Source organism: Mobula birostris, chromosome 4 (assembly GCF_030028105.1).
Source record: "Mobula birostris isolate sMobBir1 chromosome 4, sMobBir1.hap1, whole genome shotgun sequence".
NCBI lineage: Eukaryota > Metazoa > Chordata > Chondrichthyes > Myliobatiformes > Myliobatidae > Mobula > Mobula birostris.
The window spans coordinates 173,127,721-173,152,746 of NC_092373.1; the positions used below are offsets into that span (position 1 = coordinate 173,127,721).

At 42.5% G+C, this 25,026-nt stretch overlaps 1 protein-coding gene across 1 annotated transcript in view; it reads left to right on the top strand.

The window, feature by feature from the left end:
• The window catches only part of LOC140196751 (probable E3 ubiquitin-protein ligase HERC4), a 96,610-nt gene that overhangs the window by 43,804 nt on the left and 27,780 nt on the right, over positions 1-25,026 (top strand). The window contains exons 12-18 of the mRNA XM_072256476.1: positions 2,316-2,508; positions 3,597-3,754; positions 6,527-6,613; positions 9,528-9,620; positions 9,714-10,142; positions 17,132-17,272; positions 19,352-19,518. Coding sequence (XP_072112577.1) covers positions 2,316-2,508; positions 3,597-3,754; positions 6,527-6,613; positions 9,528-9,620; positions 9,714-10,142; positions 17,132-17,272; positions 19,352-19,518 — 1,268 coding nt within the window. The remainder of the gene's footprint in view (positions 1-2,315; positions 2,509-3,596; positions 3,755-6,526; positions 6,614-9,527; positions 9,621-9,713; positions 10,143-17,131; positions 17,273-19,351; positions 19,519-25,026) is intronic.

A 25,026-nucleotide genomic window follows, 5' to 3' on the forward strand; every position in this document is an offset into this window, starting at 1 on the left:
GTAGATGCACTGGTGTGATGAAATAAACTGTACAGTATTTGCTTTGCATGCCACCCATACAGTTGGTACTTGTATATGAGAGAGTATTAAATCAATTTATCAGAGTCATCATGACTTCACGGGGGGAGTTTACTAATATACCACACGTGGGCCCCAGTTCCCTCACTCCCTTTAACCTCACTGTGCCCTGTTTCCTGCACTCTTTAATATATTAATGTTCCAATTCCCACGCTCCCATTAAGCTCACTGGAGCCCCATTTTCTACAATCCCTGTAACACACCAAGACTCTGGTTTCCATGCTGCCTTCTAACAAACTGGACTGTAGGTCCCATACCCCTTTTAAACTCGCCAGTGCCTAGTTTCCCTTGCTTCCTTGACAGTCACTTATCCATGCCAATCAAGGTGCTTACCTAAGCTGGTCCCATTTGCCTGCATTGGGCCCACACCCCTTTAAACCTTTCCTGTCCTTGTACGTATCCAAATGAATAAAAATTGTGTTTTATTTCTTGTCTTCCCTTTAAACTTACTGGGATCACTGGAAGATGTATCATACTATCATATAACATATAAAAAGGTGAATTAAAAGGGTGTTAGCATATTAATTGGGAATAACATCTACTAATCAAACACCAGCAGTATCCTGAGCTTGCTGAATGTTCAGAGTTTTACTGTATTTACCAGGAGCCCAGGTCTCAGGAATTGCGATGTCGGAGTAAGAATCCGCAAACCTTTTGGGATTTTTTTATTAAAAAAAATAAACATTATCCATAAAGGATTTATATGCAAGAAATACAAGATGGTACCAGGTTTTCTTTTAGTAGAGGAGGTATTGGTCTCCTGAACTAATTGTTTGCGCCTGCACCTTTATCTTGTGCAGTGAGGTCACTATGAAGTGCTTCGGGACGGTTTACTAGAGTCATAGAGAAATACAACATGGACACAGGCCATTCAGCCAGCCAGTCCATGCCAACCACATTGTCCAGCCAGCTGGTCCCAATTTCCTGTGTTCAGCCATATCCCTCCAAGGCCTGCCTCTGCTTGGACATATCCAAGTGCTTCTTCTGTGATGCTGTTGTACACAGGACATAGAACATAAAACAGTACAACACAGGGACAGACTCTCTGGCTCACAATATCAATGTCAAGAGTGATGCCAAAGTGAACTAAAAACGTCTGCCTGTATATAAACCATGTACTTGCATTTCCTGCATATAGAACAGTACAGCACTGGACAGGCCAATCGGCCCACAATACTGTGCCAACCTTGATGCTGAATGACACCAAATATCTTCCTCCTATGTGTCACATATATCCCTCCATTCCCTTCAATTCATGTGTCTATCTGTAGTACTGTGCAAAAGTCTTACGTACATATATATAGCTGCACAGTACAGTATTTCTCAATGTGGAGCAGAGAGCTAGTTTGTAAATCTGGCTGGAGCAAAGGATGTTGAGAATGGTGAGGGCAGAGCGCCGCGGGAGAGGTTTGGAACAGGTGGCAGAGAAGGAATGCCAGGGGCGGGGGATGGTGTGGGTGCAGGCACACCCAGCCCTGAGACACCAGGCGAGGTTATTTGATTCCGAACGATTGGTTTATTGATCATTTACAGAATGTCCTTCTGGTGCTTCCCACTCCCTCCCCTCTCCCTTCCCCTTTTCCCAGCTATGATTCCCCTCTTCCTGCCTCTTTCCCACTGTCCATCCACACTGGAGACCCATACCAGAATCAGCTTTATTATCACTCACATATGTCATGAAATTTGCCTTTTTTCTTTGCAGCAGCAACACTACAGTGCAATACATAAAATTACTACAGTTCTGTGTAAAAATCTTAGGCACTGTAGCTATATATATGTGCCTAAGATTTTTGCACAGTACTGTAAAAGTCTCGTAAACTCCACTAAACTACCTGCTCCACTGCTACCATGATAACCTATCCCAGGCACTACCACTCTCTGATTAAAATAAAAAACCTGCCCCCCATGTTGCCTTAAAAGTTACCCCTTCTAACCTTAAAAGCATGTCCTCTGGTGTTTGATGTTTCTACACCGGAGAAAAGATTCTGAGTGTCTATCCTAGCTACATCTTTCATAATTTCATGAATCTCTACCTGCCTCAACCACTTCCTCTGATGGGACATTCCATATACTCACCAGCCTCTGTGTGGAAAAAGTGGCCCCTCAGATACTTTTAAACTCCTTTCCATAAATCGCTCCCCGTTCTCATATTAAAGTTGCTATATAAATGTAAATTGCATTATTGTTAAAGTTGAAACATTGAGTACGATTAAATTGAATTTGAATTTTCTCAATAGGTTATTGACACAGTGATAGAAAATTTGATTCCCTCCTTAAGCAAGTCTCCTGCTGGTGTGGAAGCTCTTCGAGTCTGTCTCATTCTGCCAGAGCTCATAGAAGTCCAGAGAGGGGGAAAAAGCTCAGCAAAACTCACAAGTCTTCTGAGTACAGCTATTGTGTCGCTGGAAGAAAGCCAACTGCTGATCCTTGGTAAGAACACAAGGGATTTTGCAAGCAATCCAGGGGATTCTAAAGTGAGAACAACATTTTGTCAATGCTGGGAACGTCAGATTAAAATAGAAGTGCTGGAAACACTCTGCAATTCAGGCATGTATCAGAGAGACCATGCACAGACAAGTGAATGCATGAATTGGAAACAGCACAGCCCCTCGAGCATGTTGTCCGTTCATAAAATCATGACTGGTCCAATTCTGCATTTCCATCTGCCCAGGGTAACCTTTAACCCCTTTGCTCATCTATCCGCTCTGCCTTAAAAATATTCAAAAGTCTCCAAAAGTTCTTGAGGACGAGAGTTCCAAAAACTCGTGGTGGTAAAAGTCTCGCTCTTCTCAGTCTCTAGTGTATGATCTCTTACTAAAACACCCTGCTATCAAGACATCTCCAAAAGGCAATGCCTCAAGAAGGCAGCATCCTTCACTGAAGACCCTCACCATTCAGGACATGTCCACTTCATCTTCCTCAAGGAGATGATATCGGAGTCTCAGACCCACATCCAATGATTCAGGAACAGCTCCTTCCCCTTTGCCATCCGATTTCTGAACAGTTCACGAGCCCTTGAACACTGCCCTTTTTGTACTTTATTTATTTATTTTTCTAATTTATAATAATTTTCTGTCTTTGCACTGTACGGTTGCCACAAAACAATAAATTTCACATCACAGGTCAGTCATAATGAATCTGATTCTGATCCTGACTCCTGGTTCTAGGTTCTCCATTCAGGATTTTATATATTTTATATCTCTTGCTTTTCTGAACTTCAGTGGATGCAAGACTAGTTTGTCCAGCTTTTCTGGTTCTAATATCAGTTTGAATATCCACACAAACATGCACACATCCACCTTCCTATATCTGCTACATCCTCCTGCAACTTTTAACAACCTGTAGCACTTATTACCCTCCCCACATCTGTTATTATCAGCTAAAACTGTTTCTGAAAATTCTTATCTTTGGATACAAACATTGGCAACTGTTTACTCTTTTCCATAGATACTGCCTGCCTGCTTAGTTCAGTATTTTGTGTGTGTTGCTTATTTATTTGTTTCTTGCTTTTAAACCAGAATCTTGGTGGAGTGACCTCAATGAGTTTTTCTTCAACAAACTTGTAAACTTGTACAGAAGTGCATCTCACCGCCTTCTTCTGGAGACTTCGGCCATGCAAACAACATTTTCTGGGGAATTGCACAGTTGTCTCTCTATTCTGCAGAGACTTTACAAGGTAAGCTTGAGTGTGGCAAATGTCTTAAATGCAACCGTGTCCATCCATGCTGTAAAACTACTAACATCACATGTGCAGAGCAAAATGAGGACAAAGCTTTCCATCCTCATCCTACATAACGCCCAGGAATCTTGGGATAGAAAATCCCCACGGTACATTCCAGCTGATTGCCATTGGGCAGCAGACCACTCCATGTTCAATGAGGGAATGGGGTGTTGTTGGAGGTATCCACTTACAGCTTGTTCCAAGGTAATTCCAGGTCAGAGAAGTACTTGGGTCACTCTTTTAGTAGATTACTTTATTTCATTACTCTTTTTTTGGGGATTTTGCTGTGCACCGCCACACAACCAGCAATGAAAGGATGGAGGAAGCGACATGCTTTAATTAAGATGATTGAACGTTAAACTAGGACACTCTTTCCCTCCTTTAATGTAGTGTAGCACTTATTTTGTGTACATTGTCATGGTGTGAGGGTGACGCTGGGGATGGAGGCAGTTGTATCCCTGACGCTGGGGATGGAGGCAGTTGTATCCCATGGTAGGAGACTCTAGGATAAGAGGGCACGGCTTCAGGATTGAAGGACGTCCTTTTAGAACTGAGATGCGGAGAAATTGCTTTAGTCAGAGGGTGGTAAATCTGTGCAATTTGTTGCCACGAAGGGCTGTGGAGGCCAAGTCATTGGGTGTATTTAAGGCAGAAATAAATAAGTTCTTGATTAGCCAGGGCATCAAAGGGTATGGGGTGAAAGCAGGGGAGAGGGGATGACTGGAAGAATTGGATCAGCCCATGATTGAATGGTGGAGCAGACTTGATGGGCCAAATGGCCTACTTCTGCTCCCATATCTTATGGTCTATAGTTACTATACAACTTCAAGAATGGAAGAAATCAGTCAAACTAGTTGGTCTGGAGTCACAGAGACGTAGAGCAGGAGAGTGGGACCTTTGGCCCAAATGGTCCATGCTGATCATGCTAGTCCCATTCCCATTTGCCAGCAGTGAAGCCATCACCTTCTAAGCCTTTCCTATCTAAATACTTGCCCAATTAAATGTCTTTTCAAAGTTGTTATTGTACCTGCCTTAACCACTTCTTCTGGCATAGATACCACCCTTTGTAAAAAAAAAAGTTCCTATTAAATCTTTCCCCTCTCTCCTTAAATTTATGCTCTTTGGGTTGATTCCCCAACCCTGGGAAAAAGACAGTGTGCTTTCACTCTGTCTATGATCTATATTACCCTCACGATTCTATACTCTTCTATAAGAAAACATCTCAGTCTTCTATCCTCTAAGGAATTGCATTCTAGTCTGTCCAACCTCTTCCTATAACGCTGACCCTCAAGTCCTAGCAGCATCTTTGTAAATCTTGTCTGCACTCGTTCCAGTTATACATCTTCCCTGTAGCAGGGAGACTAAACTGAACACAATGTTCTAAGTGCAGCCTCACCAGCATTTTGTACAATCAACCATCACCTGCTAACATTTATACTGAGTGCCCTGGTTGATGAAGTACTGGGTGTCAAAATCCTCTTCATCACCCTCACATATGTAAGGACAACAAATTTCCCTCCCCAGAGACATTAGTAAACCAGGTGTCTTTTTTTCCAATAATAAACTTGTATCAAAAGGGCAGGCAGGTAGGCAGAGGTAGTGGGGTGGCTCTGTTGTTAAAAAATGCAATCAAATCCTTAGAAAAAGTTTATATAGGATTGGAAGATGTAGGATCCTTGTGCGTAGCATTAAGAAACTGCAAGGTAGAAAGACCCTGATGGGAGGTATATACAGGTCTCTGATCAGTAGCCAGGATGTGGGCTACAAATTACAACGGGAGATAGAAAATGCATGTCAAAAGGGCAATGTTACAATAATCATGAGGGATTTCAATATGCAGATAGATTGGGAAAATCAGGTTGGTACTAGATCCCAAGAGAGAGAATTTGTAGTCTGACTGAGAGATGGCTTTTTAGAGCAGCTTGTGGTTGAGCCCACTAGGGAAAAGGCAATTCTAGATTGAATGTTGTGCAATGATCTGGAATTGATTAGGGAGCTGAAGGTAAAGGAACTATACGGAGACAGTGATCATAATACGATAGACTTCACTCTGCAATTTGAGAGGGAGAAGCTAAAGTCAGATGTATCAGTATTACAGTGGAGTAAAGAGAATTATAGAGGCATGAGCTGGCCAAAGTTGATTGGAAGGGGACACTGTTGTGTTCTTTATATTTATACGTACCGTGGGTTACTAATAAAGAATCATGTTCTGGAAGAAATAGAACTTTTATTTACAGCAACAACCAAACCACGTTTCTTACAGTACCATGTTCTCGATCTTTCTATCATTTCTGCGCATGCTCAGAACTCTTTCCAATCATGTTCTGACACGTCATATCACCACAGACACCAGCAAGGATGAGGACAGAACAGCAATGACTTGAGTCTCTGGGAGCAATTTACAAGGCATAAGAATGAACATACACTCAGTGGCCATTTTATTAGGTTTAGGAAGTACCTAGTGAAGTGCCAGTGAGTGTGAATTTCTAAATCAATGGTGCAGAACTCTGAATGCTAGTCCAGTAACTTAGCCAGCAGATTACTGGACCCTTCAATTAATTAAGTGGTTTATACAACCTTCATTGAAGGGAATTAAATACAGCTCTCCATGTTTATGTGTTGGGTTTGGGAACTCAATGGATATTTTTGGAGATACTATACTCTACAAAGACTATTTAAAATGATATTGGAGTATTATGTTATGACTTTTTTCCCCTCTACTCACAGATAAATTCCTCCAGAAAACCTAAATACCAGGAGGAGAATTTCTACATCTCTCCAGCGGAAGTTTTTGGTCTCAAGCGCATCTCCTGTGTGAGTTGAGAAAACTGGTGACCTATACTCAGAATCAGATTTATAATCATTGACTTGTGTGGTTTGAATTTTGTTGTCTTGCAGCAGCGGTACAGTGCACAGACATAAAGTTACTATAAATTATATTTTTAAAAAGTGCAAAAAATGATAATGAGGTAGCATTTAGGGGTTCATAGAATATTCAAAAATCTGATAGCAGAGGGGAAGGAACTGTTTCTGAATCGTTGAGCGTGGGTCTTCAGGTTCCTGTACCTCCTCCTCCTCCTCCTACCCCCAGATGGAAGAAGGCATGTTCTAGACTTTCACAGATCTCAGTGATGGTTGCCATCTTGAGGCACTGCCTGATGAAGTTGTCCTCAAAGATGAGGAAGGTTATGCCTTTGACGGAGCTGGCTGAGTTTACAATCCTCAGCAGTTTCCTGTGATCCTGTGCATTGGAGTCTACATGCTAGGGTGACGTAAACACAAAATAATCTGCAGATGCTGGGGTCAAAGCAACACTCACAATACGCTGGAGGAACTCAACAGGTCAGGCAGCATCCGTGGAAAAGATCGGTTGATGTTTCGGGCTGGAACCCTTTGTCCTGACGTCAACCGATCTTTTCCACGGATGCTGCCTGGCCTGCTGAGTTCCTCCAGCGTGTTGTGCGTGTTACATGCTAGGGTGGGATGCCCTCCACTGTACATCCATAGAAATTTGTAAGAGTCTTGTTTTCAGATAAATTGATCACCAATATTATTTCAGATCACATCAATGGAGTACTTAGAAATAATTGAAATCATTAAAAGAGAGCAAAAAAAAATCAAAAATTTTTTTTTTGCCACCTTGTTTTCCTTCTAATTTTCAGGCCTGTAATCCCAATTGAAATGAATATGGTGTCAGGTCCTATGCCGAGTCTGATCAAGCCAGTGCCCCCAGTAGACTGCAGTGATGGAACAAGTGAATATGGTGTCAGGTCCTATGCCGAGTCTGATCAAGCCAGTGCCCCCAGTAGACTGCAGTGATGGAACAAGTGAATATGGTGTCAGGTCCTATGCCGAGTCTGATCAAGCCAGTGCCCCCAGTAGACTGCAGTGATGGAACAAATTGACAGATGCAGCAACGCCTGTCACCTCTAAAGTTCTGTGTTGGCATCGTCGAATCCAGCTAGTGAAATTTCACCATAGATTTTCCCTACATCTTAGATGTAGATCTATAGTATTCCCTGTACATGTAATGCTTCCCCCCCCCCCACCATTCCCCATTCCTTTTTCTCTCTCTCTCCTTATCTCCTTACCTGTCCATCACCTTCCACTGGGGCTCCTCCCCCTTTTCTTTCCTCCATGGCCTTCTGTTCTCTCTTATCAGATTCCCCCTTCCCCAGCCCTTTATCTCTTTCACCAATCAAATTCCCAGCTCTTTACGTCATCCCTCCCCCCCCACCCCGGTTTCACCTATCACCTTGTGGTTCTTCCTCCCCTCCCCACCTTCTAATTCTGACTCCTCGTCTTTTCTTCTCCAGTCGTGATGAAAGGTCTCGGCCCAAAACATCAACTGTACTCTTTTCCATTGATGCTGCCTGGCCTCCTGAGTTCCTCCAGCACTTTGTGTATGTTGCTAATATTCCTTGTGAAGGTTTAAGAGAAATATTTAACAAGAATAGATTCAGTTAATAACAACAAAAAATGGCGGAAATGCTCAGCAAATTAGTCAGCATAGCTAGACAGTCTTTTTCCCAGGGTTGGGGAATTAAGAACCAGGGAGGACAAAGTTAAGGTGAGGGGAGAGTTGCTTAACAGGAGTTTGAGGAGCAACTTTTTATTTTACAAAAGTGAGCTGTACATGTGTGGAATGGGAGGAAGTGTTTTGAGTCAGGTGCAATAACAACTTTTAAAAGACAATTGAATAGGTACATGGATAGGGAAGGCTTGGAAGGATAAGGGCCAAACATGCAGACGGGACCAGCTTAATTTGGCAACTTGGTTGGCATGGGCCAGTTGGGTTGAAGTGCTTGGCTCCATGTTGTATGAATCTCTGTGGCGAGAGAAATGGAATTAATGTTTAGGGTCAGTGTCCTTTCATCAGAAGTTAGAAAATAAGTGTGACTTAAAGTTCAAAATTCAAAGTAGATTTCATATCAATGTACAAATATGTCACCATATACAACCCCGGAGATTTGCTTTTATGCGGGCATGCACAGTAAATCCAGGAAACACAGTAGAATCAGTGAAAGGCTGCACCCAACAGGAGGGACAAACAACTAATGTACAAAAGATAACTAACTGTGCAAATACAAAAGGAAAAAAATAATAACAATTATAATAAGTAAGAATGGCAAAGAGAGAGCAAAGGGAATATACATCCTGTGCCTAATAAAATGGCCACTGAGTGTATGTTCGTGGTCTTAAACTGCTGTAGCCCATCCACTTCAAGGTTTGATAGGTTGTGCGCTCAGAGATGCTCTTCTGCACATCACTATTGTGATGTGTGTTAATTTGAGTTACTATTGCCTTCCTGTCAGCTTGAACCAGTCCAGGCATTCTCTGACCTCTCTTATCAAGGCATTTTCACCCACAGAACTGCCACTCACTGGATGTTTTTGTTTTGTTTTTCACACCATTCTATCTAATCTCCAGGTACTTTTGTGTCTGAAAATCTCAGCCGATCAGCACTTTCTGAGATACTCAAACCACCCCATCTCACACCAACAGTTATTCCATGGTCAAAGTCACTTAGATCGTAATTTGCCCCCATTCTGATGTGTGGTCTGAACAACAGGTGAACATTTTGAACATGTCTGAATGTTCTTGTGCATTGAGTTGCCGCGACATAATTGGCTGATTAGATATTTGCATTAACAAGCAGGTGTACCTAATAAAATGGCCACTAGATGTCTAAATCTCAAGTATTAATTTGTTATGTTTTGTTTCACAGAAGGCTTTGTTGGAACTAATTCCCTACTCTTGTATCTTTACAATGGAAAACAAAATTGATATTTTCTGGAAACTTTCTCACCTGAAAATTTGGGTAAGTCTTATTCTATTGGTTGGGTTTGTTATATAATAAAAGTTCTTTTGTTAGCCTGGGAAAAGTTTTAAAATCTTACATTATTTCTTCCAGAATGGAAAACTCATCGATGAGAGTATTATATTTAACAGTACTAGGAACACTGAGACATCTACTGATCTCATTGCAACGTCTTCAGGGAACACTGAGACATCTACTGGGATCATTGATGCATGTGCTGGGAACACTGAAATATCTACTGGAACCACCGATGCATCTGCTGGGAACACTGAAACATCCACTGAAGTCATGGAAATTCCTGCTGAGAACAGTGCAATGTCTACTGGATCCATTGACGTATTTGATGAAAACATTGAAATGTTTAATGAGAGCGATGTTAACTCTGAAGTTGAAAGAATTCCTGAATCGTATTTACCTTTTAAACCAAACTACACTCTACGTATCAACAGAGAAGAAATCCTTCAAAGCACTTTGGCACAATTACGATCCTACAATACAATAACGTTCTGTGATACATTAGAGGTAAAATTATATATTTTTTGTGTATAAGATCTTGATGTGTGTAAGTTGACTTCTCTACTGCTTACATAATAACTGGCTTTTTTTCAAAAATAACTTTAAACTTATGTGTGGTTTTACAAAATAAAAGTAATTAATTTCTTTGTTGCTATTGGTAGATAGATGTACAAGTATTGGCTGCCGTTTCTATCTCCTGCAAGCTGTGTTCTGTCAAGGTCAAAGGAAGTTGGCTCAACAGAACAATCTCCTTTGAACTAATCTCAACCTATAGAGCAATTTTGCCTTCACATTCTACAGTCTTTCCTCACCTCAAAACCATATCTTTCTTCTTAAATCGACAAGGGATTTTGTCTTCAGTAAATTATTCTTACGAACCTATTCAATATCTTTTTCTTAATATAAAAAGATTACTTTCTGATTTACTCCTAGCTTGGTTATAAACAATAATTCTGGTCCCCATGTTACAGCCAGCACAGCAGAATGTGCAAATTTGTAGAATGTCTAAGGGGTGGCTTTTTAGAACAGCTTGTTGTTGAGCCCACTAGGAGATCAGCTGTGCTGGATTGGGTGTTGTGCAATGATCCGGAGGTGATAAGAGAGCTTAAGTTAAGGAACCCTTAAAGAACAGTGATCATGATATGATCGAGTTCACTTTGAAATTTGGGAAGGAGAAACTAAAATCCAATGTGTCGGTATTTCAGTGGAATAAAGGAAATTACAATGGCATGAGAGGGCAACTGGCCAAGGTTGACTGGAAAGGGACACTAGCAGGAAGGACAGCAGAGCAGCAACGGCTGGAATTTCTGCAAAAAATGAGGGAAGTGCAAGACAGATATATTCCAAATAAGAAGAAATTTTCAAATGGAAGAAGGACACTACCGTGGCTGACAAGTGAAGTCAGAGCCAAAGCAAAAGTAAAAGAGGGAATTAAAGGAAGCCAAAGCTAGTTGGAAGATAGAGGATTGGGAAGCTTTTAAAAACTTGCAGAAGGAAACTAAGTAGGTCTTTAGGAAGGAAAAGATGAATTATGAAAGGAATCTGGCGACTAATATCAAAGAAGATACTAAAAGCTTTTTTAAGTATATAAAGGGTAAAAGAGAGTGGAGGGTAGATATAGGACCAATAGAAAATGACGCTGGAGATATTGTAATGAGAGACACAGAGATGACAGAGGAACTGAATGCATACTTTGCATCAGTCTTCACAGTGGAAGACATCTGTAGTATACCAGACATTCAAGAGTGTCGGGGAAGTGAAGTATGCGCAGTGAAAATTATGTCTGAGAAGGTGCTCAGGGAGTTTAATGGTCTGAGGGTGGATAAGTCTCCTGGACCTGATGGAGTGCACCCTCAGGTTCTGAAGGAAGTAGCTGGAGAGACTGTGGAGGTATTAACAATGATCTTTCAAGAATTGATAGATTCTGGCATTGATGACAGGAAAATTGCAAGTGTTACTATTTAAGAAAGGTGGGAGGCAGCAGAAAAGAAACTATAGACTTGTTAGCCTGACATCAGTGGTTGGGAAGTTGTTGGAATCGATTGTTAGGGATGAGATTACGGAGTACCTGGAGGCACATGACAAGATAGGCCAAAGCCAGCGTGGTTTCCTGAACGGAGAATCCTGCCTGACAAACATACTGCAATTTTTTGAGGAAATTACAAGCAGAGTAGACAAAAGAGATGCTGTAGATGTAGTGTACTTGGATTTTCAGAGGTCTTTGACAATGTGCCGCACATGAGGCTGCTTAGCAAGATAAAAGCCCATGGGAAGTTACTAGCAAAGATGGAGCATTGGTTGATCGGCAGAAAGCAGAGAATGGGAATAAAGGGATCCTATTCTGCCAGTTACCAGTGGAGTTCTTCAGGGGTCGGTGTTGGGACCGCTGCTTTTTACGATGTATGTCAATGATTTGGACTATGGGATTAATGGATTTGTGGCTAAATTTGTCGATGCTACAAAGATAGGTGGAGGAGTGGGTAGTGTTGAGGAAACAGAGCCTGCAGAGAGACTTAGATAGTTTAGGGAAATGGGCAAAGAAGTGGCAAATGAAATACAATGTTGGAAAGTGTATGGTCCTGCACTTTGGTAGAAGAAATAAACAGGCAGACTATTATTTAGGTGGGGAGAGAATTCAAAATGCAAAGATGCGAAGGAACTTGAGAGTCCTTGTGCAGGATACCCTAAAGGTTAACCTCCAGGTTGAGTCGGTGGTGAAGAAGGCGAATGCAATGTTGGCATTCATTTCTAGAGGTATAGAATATAAGAACAGGGATGTGATGTTGAGCCTCTATAAGGCACTCGTGAGACCACACTTCGAGTATTGTGTGCAGTTTTGGGCTCCTTATTTTAGAAAGGATAACGTAACTTCATTGGACGTGTGATTAGGAAAGAGGAGTTAGAATGCACGGTAATTATGGGAAAGATTGAAAGGAAGAAAGCAAAAGGAAGGCAAAGACAAATGATGTTGGAGACAGCTGCCCGAGAACTGGAAATGAACACCAATGAATTTATCCACTTGACCCGAAACAGGAGTGTGTGGGCCATGGCAGTCAAAGCTCAAAGTGGGCACGACACCTGATGTTGATGATGATACTGACATTGGAGAGGGTTCAGGGAGGACTCACGAGAATGATTCCAGGAATGAAAGGGTTATCGTATGAGGAATGTCTGGCAGCTCTTGGGCTGTATTCCCTGGAGTTCAGAAGAATGAGGGGGGATCTCATAGAAATATTCCGAATGTTAAAAGGCCTGAACAGATTAGATATGGCAAAGTTATTTCCCATGGTAGGGGAGCCTAGGAGTCTATGGCACGACTTCAGGATTGAAGGACGTCCATTTAGAACAGAGATGTGGAGAAATTACTTTAGTCAGAGGGTGGTAAATCTGTGGAATTTGTTACCATGAGAGGCTGTGGAGGCCAAGTCATTGGGTGTATTTAAGGCAGAGATAGATAGGTTCTTGATTAGCCAGGGCATCAAAGGGTATGGGGTGAAAGCAGGGGAGTGGGGATGACTGGAAGAATTGAATCAGCCCATGATTGAATGGCAGAGCAGACTCGACGGGCAGAATGGCCTACTCCTATTCCTATATTTTACGGTCTTAAATGTAGCTTAGTGGGTAGAGCTTTTAGCTTGAGTGGGAGACAGGTAGAAAATTCTGCACTTAGATCTGTGTACCCCCTCCAATTCTGCCTGCTCTCATTTCTTTTTTTTCCACCACTGAGAGCCCTGCTGATGGCTGCCACCTCAGTACGAACAATACAACACAGTTACAGGCTCTTCAGCCCAACCCGGCTATCCCAATTAATGACGTTTGGCTCATATCCCTCCAAACCCCACGCCTCCAAGCAGCTATCCAAGTGCTTCTTAAATGTTGTTGTGGTACTGGCCTCAGCCACTTCCACTGTCAGCTCATGCTTTTTTCTTGTACACCACCCCCTAGATGAAAAAGCTGCCCTTGCGTTCTTTCCAAGCCTCTCCACTCACACTAAATTTATGCTCCCTCGTTTGGGACTCCCCTAACGTGGGAGAAAAAAACTGCTTCTATCCACCTTATCTATGCTTTTCATAGTTTCAAGTACTTATACGAGGTTGCTCCTCATTCTTCTGTTCCAAGGAATAAAGCCCTCACCTGGCCAGCCTCTCTCAACAACTCAGACACTCCAGTCCAGGCAACATCTTCGTGAAACTTTTCTGCACTCTTTCCAGTTTAACCATGTCTTTTCAATAACAGGGTGGCCAAGACTGTACACAATAGTCCAAGTGCAACCCCGTCAATTAAGGAACTATAAAGGTAAAAAGAACCCCAAAAAGTAGTAAAGGTGTATACAAATTACAACAGGAAATAGAAAATGCATGCCAAAAGGGCGGTGTTACAACAGCCATGGGGGATTTAAATATGCAGGTAGATTGGGAAAATCAGGTTGGCGCTGGATCCATCCCAAGGAGGAATTTCTAGAATGCTTATGAGACAGCTTTTTAGACCAGATTGTGGTTGAGCCAATTAGGGGGTCAGCTATTCTGGATTGGGTGTTGTGCAATGAACTGGAATAGATTAGAGAGTTTAAGGTAAAAGAACCCTTAGGGATAAGGGATCATAATATGATCGAACTCTCTCTGAAATTCGAGAAGGAAGATCTAAAGTCAGAGGTATCAGTATTACAGTGGAGTAAAGGGAATTACAGAGGCATGAGAGAGGAGTTGGCCAAAATTCATTAGAAAAGAACACTGGCAGGGATGATGGCAGAGCAGCAATGGCTGAAGTTTCTGGAAGCAATTTGGAAGACACAGGATAAATACATCCCAAAAAGGAACAAGAATTCTAAAAGCAGGATGACACAACCATGGCTAACAAGAGAAGTCAAAGCCAACGTAAAAGCCGAAAGACAGCATATAGTAAGCAAAAATTAATAGGAAGTTAGAGGATTGAGAAGCTTTTAAAAATCAACAAAAGGCAACTAAAAAGTCATTAAGAAGGCAAAGATGGAATATGAAGGTAATCTAGCCAATGATACTAAATACAAAAGTTTCTTCAGATACATAAAGTATAAAAGAGAGGTGAGAGTGGATAATGGACAACAAAAATTATGCTGAGGTGGTCATAATGCGGACAAGGTAATGGCAGTCAAACTGAATAAGCATATTGCATCAATCCTCACTGTGGAAGACACTAGCAGTATGATGGAAGTTCCAGGTGTCAGGGGGCAGAACTGTGTGAAGTTGCCATTATTAGGGAAAATGTTTTGGGGAAGCTGAAGGGTCTGAAGGTAGAAAAATCACCAGGACCTGATGATGAATGCCCTGAGGTTCTGAAAGAGGTGAGTGAAGAGATTGTAGAGGTATTAGTAATGATCTTTCAAGAATCAATAGATTCTGGACTGCTTCTGGAGGACTGGAAAATTGCAAATGTCACTTCGCTCTTCAAGAAGGTAGAGAGGCAGAAGCAAGGAGATTAGAAGCCAGTCAGTTTGACCTCAGTGGTTTGGGGTACTTGGAGGCATGTGATAAAATAGGCTGTAGACAGCATGGTGCATGCACTTTTGTGGAAAAAATAAAAGTGTAGACTATTTTCTAAACAGGGAGAAAATACACAAATCCAAGGTGCAATGGGACTTAGGAATCCTCGTGCGGGATTCCTTAAAGGTTAGCTTGGTGGTTGAGTCGGTGATAAGGAAGGCAAATGTAATGTTAGTATTCATTTTGAGAGGACAAAAATATAAAAAGAAGGATATAATGCTGAAGCTTTAAAAGACATTGATAAGGTCTCAATTGGGGTATTGTGGGTAATTTTGGGCCTCATATCTATGAAAGAATGAGCTGACATTGGAGAGGGCTCAAAGGAGCTTTCACCAAAATGATTCCAGGAATGAAAGGCTTATCATATGAAAAGCATTTGATGGCTCTGGGCCTGTACTCACTGGAATTTAGAAGAGGGGGGGATCTTATCGAAACCTATGGAAGTTGAAAGGTCTAGATAGAGTGACAGCGGAGAGAGTATTTCCTATATTTGTGGAGTCTCTGACCAGATGGCACAACCTCAGAATAGAGGGACGTCCATTTAGAATGGAGAAGAGGGAGAATTTCTTTAGCCATAGGGTAGTGAATCTGGAATTTGTTGCCACAGGCGGCTGTGGAGGCCAGGTCATCGGGTGTATTTAAGGCAGAGGTTGATAGGTTCTTGAGAAGGTAGGAGAATGGAGTTGACAGAGAACTGGATCAGTTATGATGAAATGGCAGAACAGATTCGATGGTCTGAATGACCTAATTGTGCTCCTATGACATACTGTCTTATAGTCCAAATACACCGCTGTGCAAGTTGGTGTTGCATTTCCTTACTAACTAGTCAGGATGCACAGAAGTTCCTCCCTACCCATCATCCTCAACACTGGTGCCCCTCAGGGCTGTGTGCTGATCCCATTGATGTACTCTCTGCTCACACAAGAATGCGCTGCCAAACGCCCGAGGAATCACATTGTCAGTTAATTGATGCCACAGCAGTGGAGGAGCTCATCACCATTAACGATGAGACAGCCTGCCGAGAAGAGGTGGAGAGCCTTGAGGCCTGTTGACAGGCAAATAACCTCTTCCTTAATATCAGCAAGATGAAGGAGATAGTCACCGATTTGAGGAGAACTTGCACCACTCACATTTTCCTTTAAATTAGTGCTACAGCAGTGGAATAACAGTTTCAAACTCCTGGGAGTGCACATTACACACCACCTCTCATGGTTTCAGAACGATTCTGCCCATTCAGGAAAGTTCTCCAACACCTCTACTGTCTGAGGAGGCTGAAGGGAGCTGGACTTTGCACATCCATACCCACATCATTCTGCAGACGCACAGTAGAGAGCATCCTAACATGCTGCATGATACAGAATGTGCACTACAATGGACAGGAAGGCTCTACAAGTAATCAAAGCTGCCCACTGCATCTCTGGCATCAACCTACACACCATCAGTGACATAAATACAGAAAGGTACTGGAAAAGGGCTGGTATTAGTGTCAGGATCCCACCCACTCTGCTTATGGACTGTTTGTCCCACTCCCACCCATATAACATCCACATCAGGACCACTAGACTCAAAACAGATACTTTCCCCAAGCAGTAAGGCTGATCAACACCTCCACCCACTAACCCCAATCATCACTATTTTTAATTCCCATCAGTAATGTTATGTACAGACACTGAAGTACCTAGCATCACTCTATGGACATACAATCAATGTATGTATGCATATAAGTTATCTTATGTATTTACTGTATATTTATTGTGTTCATTATTCTTTATCTTTTTGTATTTTTTCTGTGCTGCATTGGATCTAGAGCAACAATGATTTCATTCTCCTTTACACTTGTGTACAGGAATTGACATTAATCAATCTTGAATCTTGATTGTTTTGTAAAGAGGGGAAAATTGGGAAGCTGAAAATCTGAATGGAAAATTAAGATTTTTTTTATTTTTAATTCCGCAACATTCATCCCAACCATTTTAGGTCATCTTTGAAGGAGAGCCAGGTATTGATCAAGGTGGACTTTCACAGGAGTTCTTCTCTCTTATTACCAAAGAGTTATACAATCAACCAATGATTTTCAAGCAATATGAAGAATCCAGACTCCTTTGGTTCCTGGAATGGGTAGGTGTCACGCAGCACTCCCTCAGTACTGCTGAGTTTGCTCAGTAGCACCCCTCTGACGGTGCCACATTCCTCCTGTCCCTCCAACAGCGCACTAGAAGGGATCTGGATAAACATGAGGGAGCCAGGAGGGGAACGAGAAGGTGCTGGGAAGAAATAAAGTGAATAATATGGGATGTGAGTGAGAGAGATATCAATATCAAAGTAGGTGCATTATCAAACTATGTATATAGTATATCACCATATACTATAAGATTAACTTTCTTTCAGGCATTTACAGGAAACTAAAGAAATACTATAGAATTTATGAAAATCTATACATAATCAAAGACCAACAAACAACCAATATGCAACAGGAAATAAAATCGCACAAGTAATAAATAAATAATTAATACAGAGAGCATGACTTGTAGAGGTCTTGAAGGTGAGTCTGTGGGTTGTGGAATCAGTTCAGTGTTCAGGTGAGTAAAATTGTCCAGACTGATTCAGGAGTCTGATGGTTGTGGAGTAACATCTGTTCCTTAACCTGGTGGTGTGGGACCTAAGACTCATGTACTGCCTGCCCAATGGCAGCAGTGAGAAGAGAGCATGGCCTGGATGGTGGGTGACCTTGATGATGGCCTTTCTCGTGCCAATGCTTCTTGTAAATGGAGTTTAAAGTGAAGTCTGTTTTTATTAAACAAGTCCAAGTAATTCAGTGCTACCTGTTTTTATAAACTAGGCTTGCATCCCCTGGAATAAATAGGATTAATTGATTGATTGAAGCATTTTGATGTAACCAATGAGCAGTCAGAGTGAAATCATTACCCCAGGTAGGGCAGAGTAAGAATTAACTTAACAAAAGATCGTCCAAATAGGAGAGATTATGGAAAGCTGTGCCCTAAATTACAATAAATAGCCTGTAACAGAAAATCAGGGTTATCCTACAGAATGTCTCTCATGGAATAGAAAGAATTATATATTTATAAATTTGAGAACCTTTGCTCCATCTGTCATGATAGCCCACACCAATATGTCTATCTACGGCCTCCTCTACTGCCAAATTGATGTGAGAGACAGATTAGAGGGACACCACCTCATATTTCACCTTGTTAGTCTCTAACCTGATGGCACGAGCTTTAAGTTCTCAATTTCTGATACTGTAACCTCTTGCCAATGTTCTTTTTTTCCCTCCTTGTCCCATCAACCTCTCACTCATTCTCTTTCCCCTCCTCCACCCTCTCAATCTTCCCATCGCCCACTTGTTACTTCCTGTGGTTCCTCTCCTTTCCTCCCTCCACTAATCCGTGGTCCTTTGTCCTCAACTGTCAGATTCCATCTCCTTCAGCCCATTGTCACTTCCACCTATTCCCCCTCTGTCTCTCACTTCGTTCCCATTCTCCCAGTCCTCCTTCACCCACCTATCATCTCCTTCCCACCTGGGTCCACCTATCACCTGCCAGCTCTTGCTCTGCTCCTTCCCCCCACCTCTTTATACTGGCTATCTCCTCTCTTTCTTTCCATTATTGATGAAGGTCTCAAACCAAAATATGCATTTCCCTCCTCAGATCTTGCCTGATATGTTGAGTTCCTTCAGCATTCTGTGTGTTGCAAAAGGTACCCTATTAATCTTAAATATTCTTTGGTATAAATCTTAGTTTAGCAATTAAATACCTTGTGTGTTGCTGAAGATTTCTCTTGAATCCTCTTGCATGTTTTAGCTGTTCATTATAAATATTCATTTGTTCGTCAGTATAGCTTTTATATATTTCCTAATTTAAGCTCCATTCGGAAATTCGAAAGGATTGAGAGCTGGCTAAACTGAGGCCTTGCTCTGATCAATCAAAGGCAGTTGTGAGCCGTTGGAAACCCTAACTAGGTAAGCATGAAATTAGTTCAGAAGGCAGCAGCTCAGATTACAAACTGATTTTAATGTGAGATCAATGAACGACGAGGGTATAAATGATAATGGAACCAAGGCATGTGGTTAGATCATCAGCTTTGAATAAAGGATTGTCCTTTCCATTTCCCATATGGCTGATGGTATCGTTGACTTCAAACTTCACATGGAAGATTTATGATGCCACTTTCAATACACAGGACCCAGAAATCAAGGATGTCTTCCGGCTGCTGGGAATTCTCTGTTGGCTCGCTCTGTACAATGGCTTTGTGGCAGACTTTCACTTCCCATTGGCCCTGTACAAGAAGCTGCGCCACGAGCGGCCAACTCTCGATGACCTGAAGGAACTCTCACCAACGCTAGGCCGGTAAGTGAACCGTAGGTGGAGGGCATTAGGGACTGCAGTGGGTGGGATCTGGCACAACTAACAAACTGCTGGAAGAACTCTGTGGGCCATGCAGAGGCTGGTCAGTGTTTCAGGTTGAGACCCTGAATGAGAACTTATGGGAGTGATAGCTGGTATAAAAGGGTGAAAGGGAAGAGTGAGGTGGGAACTGGTAAGTGATAGTCAGAATCAGGTTAGCAGGGAGATTATGGATGGGTGGAGCCAGCTGGAGAAGAAGAGAGTGGAGGTAGAGAGGCTGGAGGAGATAGATAAGAGGCTGGAGATGCTGGAATCGAGAAGAATGATAAGTAAAAAGAGTGGTAATTAGAACTAGATAAGGGAGGGGTCATGGACAGATGGAACCAGTGGTGGAGGAGATAGAAGAACAGGGAGATAGAGCATGTGGGTGATAGGCAGGTGGAACCAGGTGAGACAGGGGAGTGAAAGTGGGTGACAGGGAAAGGGGAGATAAGAGTGGCTATTTGGAAAAAGCAGCTGAGGAAGCCTGGTGCAGAAGAGAGGGGAAGGAGCATGAGGGGTGTGGATTACTTGAATTTGAAAAATTTAGTGCTCATAATTTTGGGTTGTACCAGGATGGAATATGAGGCTTTGTTTTTCAAATTTGTGTTTTGCCTCATCTTGGCAGTGGAGAAGGCCAAGGACGGGCAGGTCAGCGTGGGTATAGGGAGGAGAGGTAAAATGGTTCACAACTGGGAACTCAGGCTAGTCGTTCCAGACAGAATGTGGAGTGTTACACAAAACGGTCAACCTAGCCTACACTTGGCCTTATCAATATAGAGCAGGAGTTCCCAAACTGGGGTCTATGGTCTCCTTACTTAATAGCATTGGTCCATGGCATAAAAAAGTTGGGAGCCCCGGATATAGAGGAAGCCAGCTAAGGGCACCAAATGAAGTACATGAGTTTGAAGGAGGTACATGTGAACCTCTCCCTCACCTGGAGGAGCTGTTTAAGCCCCTGGATGTTGGTGAAGGTGGGTGTGTAAGGCCAAGTGTTTTACCTACTACAGTTGCAGGGGAAAGTGCCAGGAGACGGGTGATGAGGGATTAGCGAACCAGAGAGTCACAGAGAGAATGGTCCCTATGGAAAGCAGATAGTGTTGTGGAGGGGAAATCTAATTGGTGGCGGGAGTCCAATGTAACTTAGTAGATAATGTGTTGAATGTTAAGGTGAAAGATACGAACCAAGGGAACTCTCGCTGTTTTGTTCAAAGTAAATTTATTATCAAAGTACATCTCTGTCACCGTATACAACCCCGAGATTCATTTTCTTGCAGGCATACTCAATGAAGCCATAATAGAATTATAATTATAATAGAATTAATGAAAAACCGCACCAGTGTGCAAAAAACAATAAACTGTGCAAGTACAAAAAGAAAGAAATAATAATAATAAATAAGCAATAAATATCAAGGACATGAGATGAAGAGTCCCTGAAAGTAAGTCCATAGGTTATGGGAACAGTTCAATAATGGGGCAAGTTAAGTTGAGTGAAGCTAATTGCCTTTTTTCAGGAGCCTGATGGCTGAGGGGTAATAACTGTTCCTGAACATGGTGGTGTGAGTACTGAGGCTCCTGTTCCTTCTTCCTCATGGAAACCGTGAGAAGAGAGCATGTCCTGGGTGGTGGGTGCTACTTTCCTGTGACAATGCTTCATGTAGATCTATTCAGTGGTGGGGAGGGCTTTACCCTCAATGGACAGGGTTGTATCCACTACATTTGTAGGATTTTTCGTTCAAGGTCATTGGTGTTTCCATACCAGGTTGTGATGTAGCCAGTCAGTATGCTCCCCACTACACATTTATAGAAGTTTGTCATAGTTTCAGATGTCATGCTGAATGTAGCAAACCCCTAAGGAAGTAGAGGTGCTGCTGTTCTTTCTCCATAATTGCACATGTGCTGGGTCCAGGACAGGCCCGCTGAAAGAATAACACCAAGGAATTTAAAGTGCTGACCCGCTCCACCTCTGATCCTCTGATGAGGACTACTCGGGTTTTCTCTTGATGACATTGAGTGAGAGGTTGTTGTTGTGGCACCACCCAGCCAGATTTTCAGTCTCCCTCCTATATGCTGATTCTTCACCACCTTTGATTTGGTTTACAACAGTGGTGGCGTTAGTAAACTTGAATATGGCATTGGAGCTGTGCTTAGCCACACAGTGGTTGGAGATAGAGAAGGGAAATAAGCAGACAGCCTTGTGGTGCTGATGGAGATCATGGAGGAGATATTGCTGCCAATCTGCACTGACTGGGGTCAGCAAGAGAGGAAATTGAGGATGTAATTGCACAAGGAGATATTGAGATGAAGGTCTTGAAATGTATTGATTAGTTTAGAGGGGATGATGGTAATGAATGCCAACCTGTAGTCAATAAAGAGCATCCTTATGTCTGTTCAGATGTTCCAGAGTTGAGTGAAGAGCCATTGAGATGGTATCTGGGATCTGCGGTTGACCTGTTGCTCTAGTAGGCAAATTGGAGCAGATCCAAGTTGCTTCCCAGGCAGGAGTTGATATATTTCATCATCCACCTTACAAAACACTTCATCACTGTGGATGTAAGGGCTACTGGATGATCGTCATCGAGACAAGTCACCATGTTCTTCTTAGGCACTGGTATAATTGAAGCCTGCTTGAAACGGGTGAGTGAGTACCTCAGGCTGCCAAAGTGAGGGGTTGAAGATCTCAGTGAACACACCAGTTAGTTGATCAGCACAGCTCTTTAGTACTCAGCCAAGTACCCCATCTGGGCCAGACGTTTTTTATGGGTTCACCCTCCTGAAGCCTGTTTGCAAGTTGGCCTCGGAGACTGAAATCACAGGATCATCTGGGGTTGTGGCAGTTCCTCCACATTTTGACAGTCAAAGCGTGTATAGAAGGCATTGAGCTCATCTGGAAGCGAAGCCCTGTTGTTACCTTTGTTGCTTGATTTAACTTTATGAGAGGTGATAGTATTCAAGCCCTGCCACAACTGTGGTGCATCTTTCGTTGATTCAGGCTTAATCTGGAAATGCCACTTTGCCCGTGAGATGGCTTTCTGAAGATTGTACAGACTTGAGTGCCTCTGATCTGGCCCTCAGCAGATTATGGATCTCGTGGTTCATCCAGGGCTTCTGGTTGAGGAAGACTCTGAATGATTTTGTGGGGACAGACTCATCTACAAGTGTTTTAATAAACTCCGTGACAACTATGGTGTGTTTATTCAGATCCACAGATGAGTGTTTGAACATAGCCCAGTCCACTGACTTGAAGCAATCCTATAGCTGCTCCTCCGCCTCCCTTGACCACCTCTTTATTGTCCTAATCGCTGGAGCTTGGCTCTTTAGCCTCTGCCTATGTATAGGCAGAAGGACAGCCAAGTGATCAGGTTTCCTGAAATGTGGTCTGGGCATGGAGCAGTAGGCATTCATTATCTTAGTACACTGGATACTGTGTTGAGATCTCTGGTGCCTCAGGTTATATACTGATGGCAATTGAGCAGGGTTTTCTTCAAACTAGCCTGATTGAAGTCCCCAACTATGATTTGAGATGCATCGGGATGGACTGTTTCTTGTTTGGCAACAGTATCATGCAGTATCTCAAGTGTATGATTATAGTCACCCACTGGTGGTATGTAAACTGCAGACAAGATTATGGAGGAAAACTCCCTAGGTAAATAAAATGGATGGCATTTGACCATTAGGTGCTCAAGGTTGGGGGAACACGAGTTCAACAACTCAGCCACATCAAAGCACCACCGAGAGTTCATCATGAAGCACACATCTCCATCTTTTGCCTTTTCCTAATCAGTGGTTCAGTCCATCCTTTGAATTGAGAAGCCTATGGGTCTGATCACCATATCTGGCATGCTGGGATTGAGCCACATCTCATTCAAACATAGAAACAACAATCTCTTATTTCTCTGACACAGTAATCTTGCCTTCAAGGTGCTCAGTTTTGTTCTCCAGCTACTGCACATTTGCTAACAAAATGCTGGGTGGAGGGGTTCTCATCCCTCTTTCTGGGGCAAGGGGAGGGTAAGAACAGAAATGGCAGAAAAGTGACTGAGGGGTCAATCAACCAAGGTAGATGGGAAGCCACGTGAACCTTAGATGTTTCATTAACTCCTGTAGTGGGGTGACTGAGGTGATTAACTCTAGTTTGTCGATCATTATTGTTCCTCTCTGCATCTTGTGGTGCCCTGGGCAGCAACCTCGCATTTGTGTATTTTTTACGAGGCTGAGTTGCTAGCTGGATGCTCAACGCAACACATGGAAAGCGTGCAAGGAGCTGCCCTTGCACAAATAAAGATCAGATTTATTTGTCATGTGTACATAGATTGAAACATACCCTGAAATGCATCAAATCAGATCAGCGAGGATTAAGCTGGACAGCCCGCAAGTGGTGCCACACTTCTGGTGCCAACATACCATAGCCACAACTTACTAGATAGAGAAGTAGATACTTTATTGATCCCAAAGAACATTACAGTGTCACAGTAGCATTATAAGTGCACAGCTATACAAATATTAGAAGAGTAGTAAGAAAGAATAAAAAATGTTATCTCAAGCAGTCTTGGGGGGGAAGGGGGGGGTCGAAGGGGGGTCATCACTTACCCAGCTATAGGTTGACTCATTATGGGGCCTAATGGCCGAGGGTCCTAACCCTAAACCTAACCATACATCTTTGAATTGTGGGAGGAAACTAAAGCATCCACAGGAAACCCACACAGATAGAAACTCCTTACAGATAGTGCTGGGAATTGAACCCTAACTGATGATTACTGCAGCTGTAGTAGCTCACACTAACCGCTATGCTACTGTGCTACCCTTATGGAGCCTTTCATTTGGCTCAGTTGTCCTTGTAGTCCTTGGAGTTTAAGAAATCTCTACCTCTGGGCTTTTGAATTCTTCAATTTTAAATCCACAAGAAGATGACCAACATTGCAGCCCATTTGTTGACTGCTGTTCTCTGGTATCATTGCCATAGTTGCATTAACTAGAGGCTATTTATAGTCTATAGCCAGCCGGTGGTGTAGTGGCATCTGCACTGGACTTTGGGGCAAGGTTCGCATCTGGCCGGCTCCTTGCACACTCTTCATCCACGCTGGGTTGAACATCAAGCTAGCAACTCAGCCTCATAAAACAGATAAATGCTAGAGGGCGAGGTTCCTGCTGGATATGCCAGTGAGGTGCGGGAGGATATCATTATTATTATTATTATTTATATTTTATAATAGACTTGTTGACCAGGTGGATACACCATTCTTTCACGGGTCAGCTGGCTTATTACTGGCAACATGGAAATTGATTGATCAGGGATTGAATGTTCCCAGAATTTTGAGTGGCAGGGAATTGTTCAATATATTCATACTCCCATCAATTTCACGGTTTTAAAGCTGAAAGTTAGAGCCTTCCTCTATGGTGATCGTCCTTTTGGTTGATTTTATTATTTTTGTCACACGTACCAAGCTACAGCGAAAAACTTCTGTTTGCATC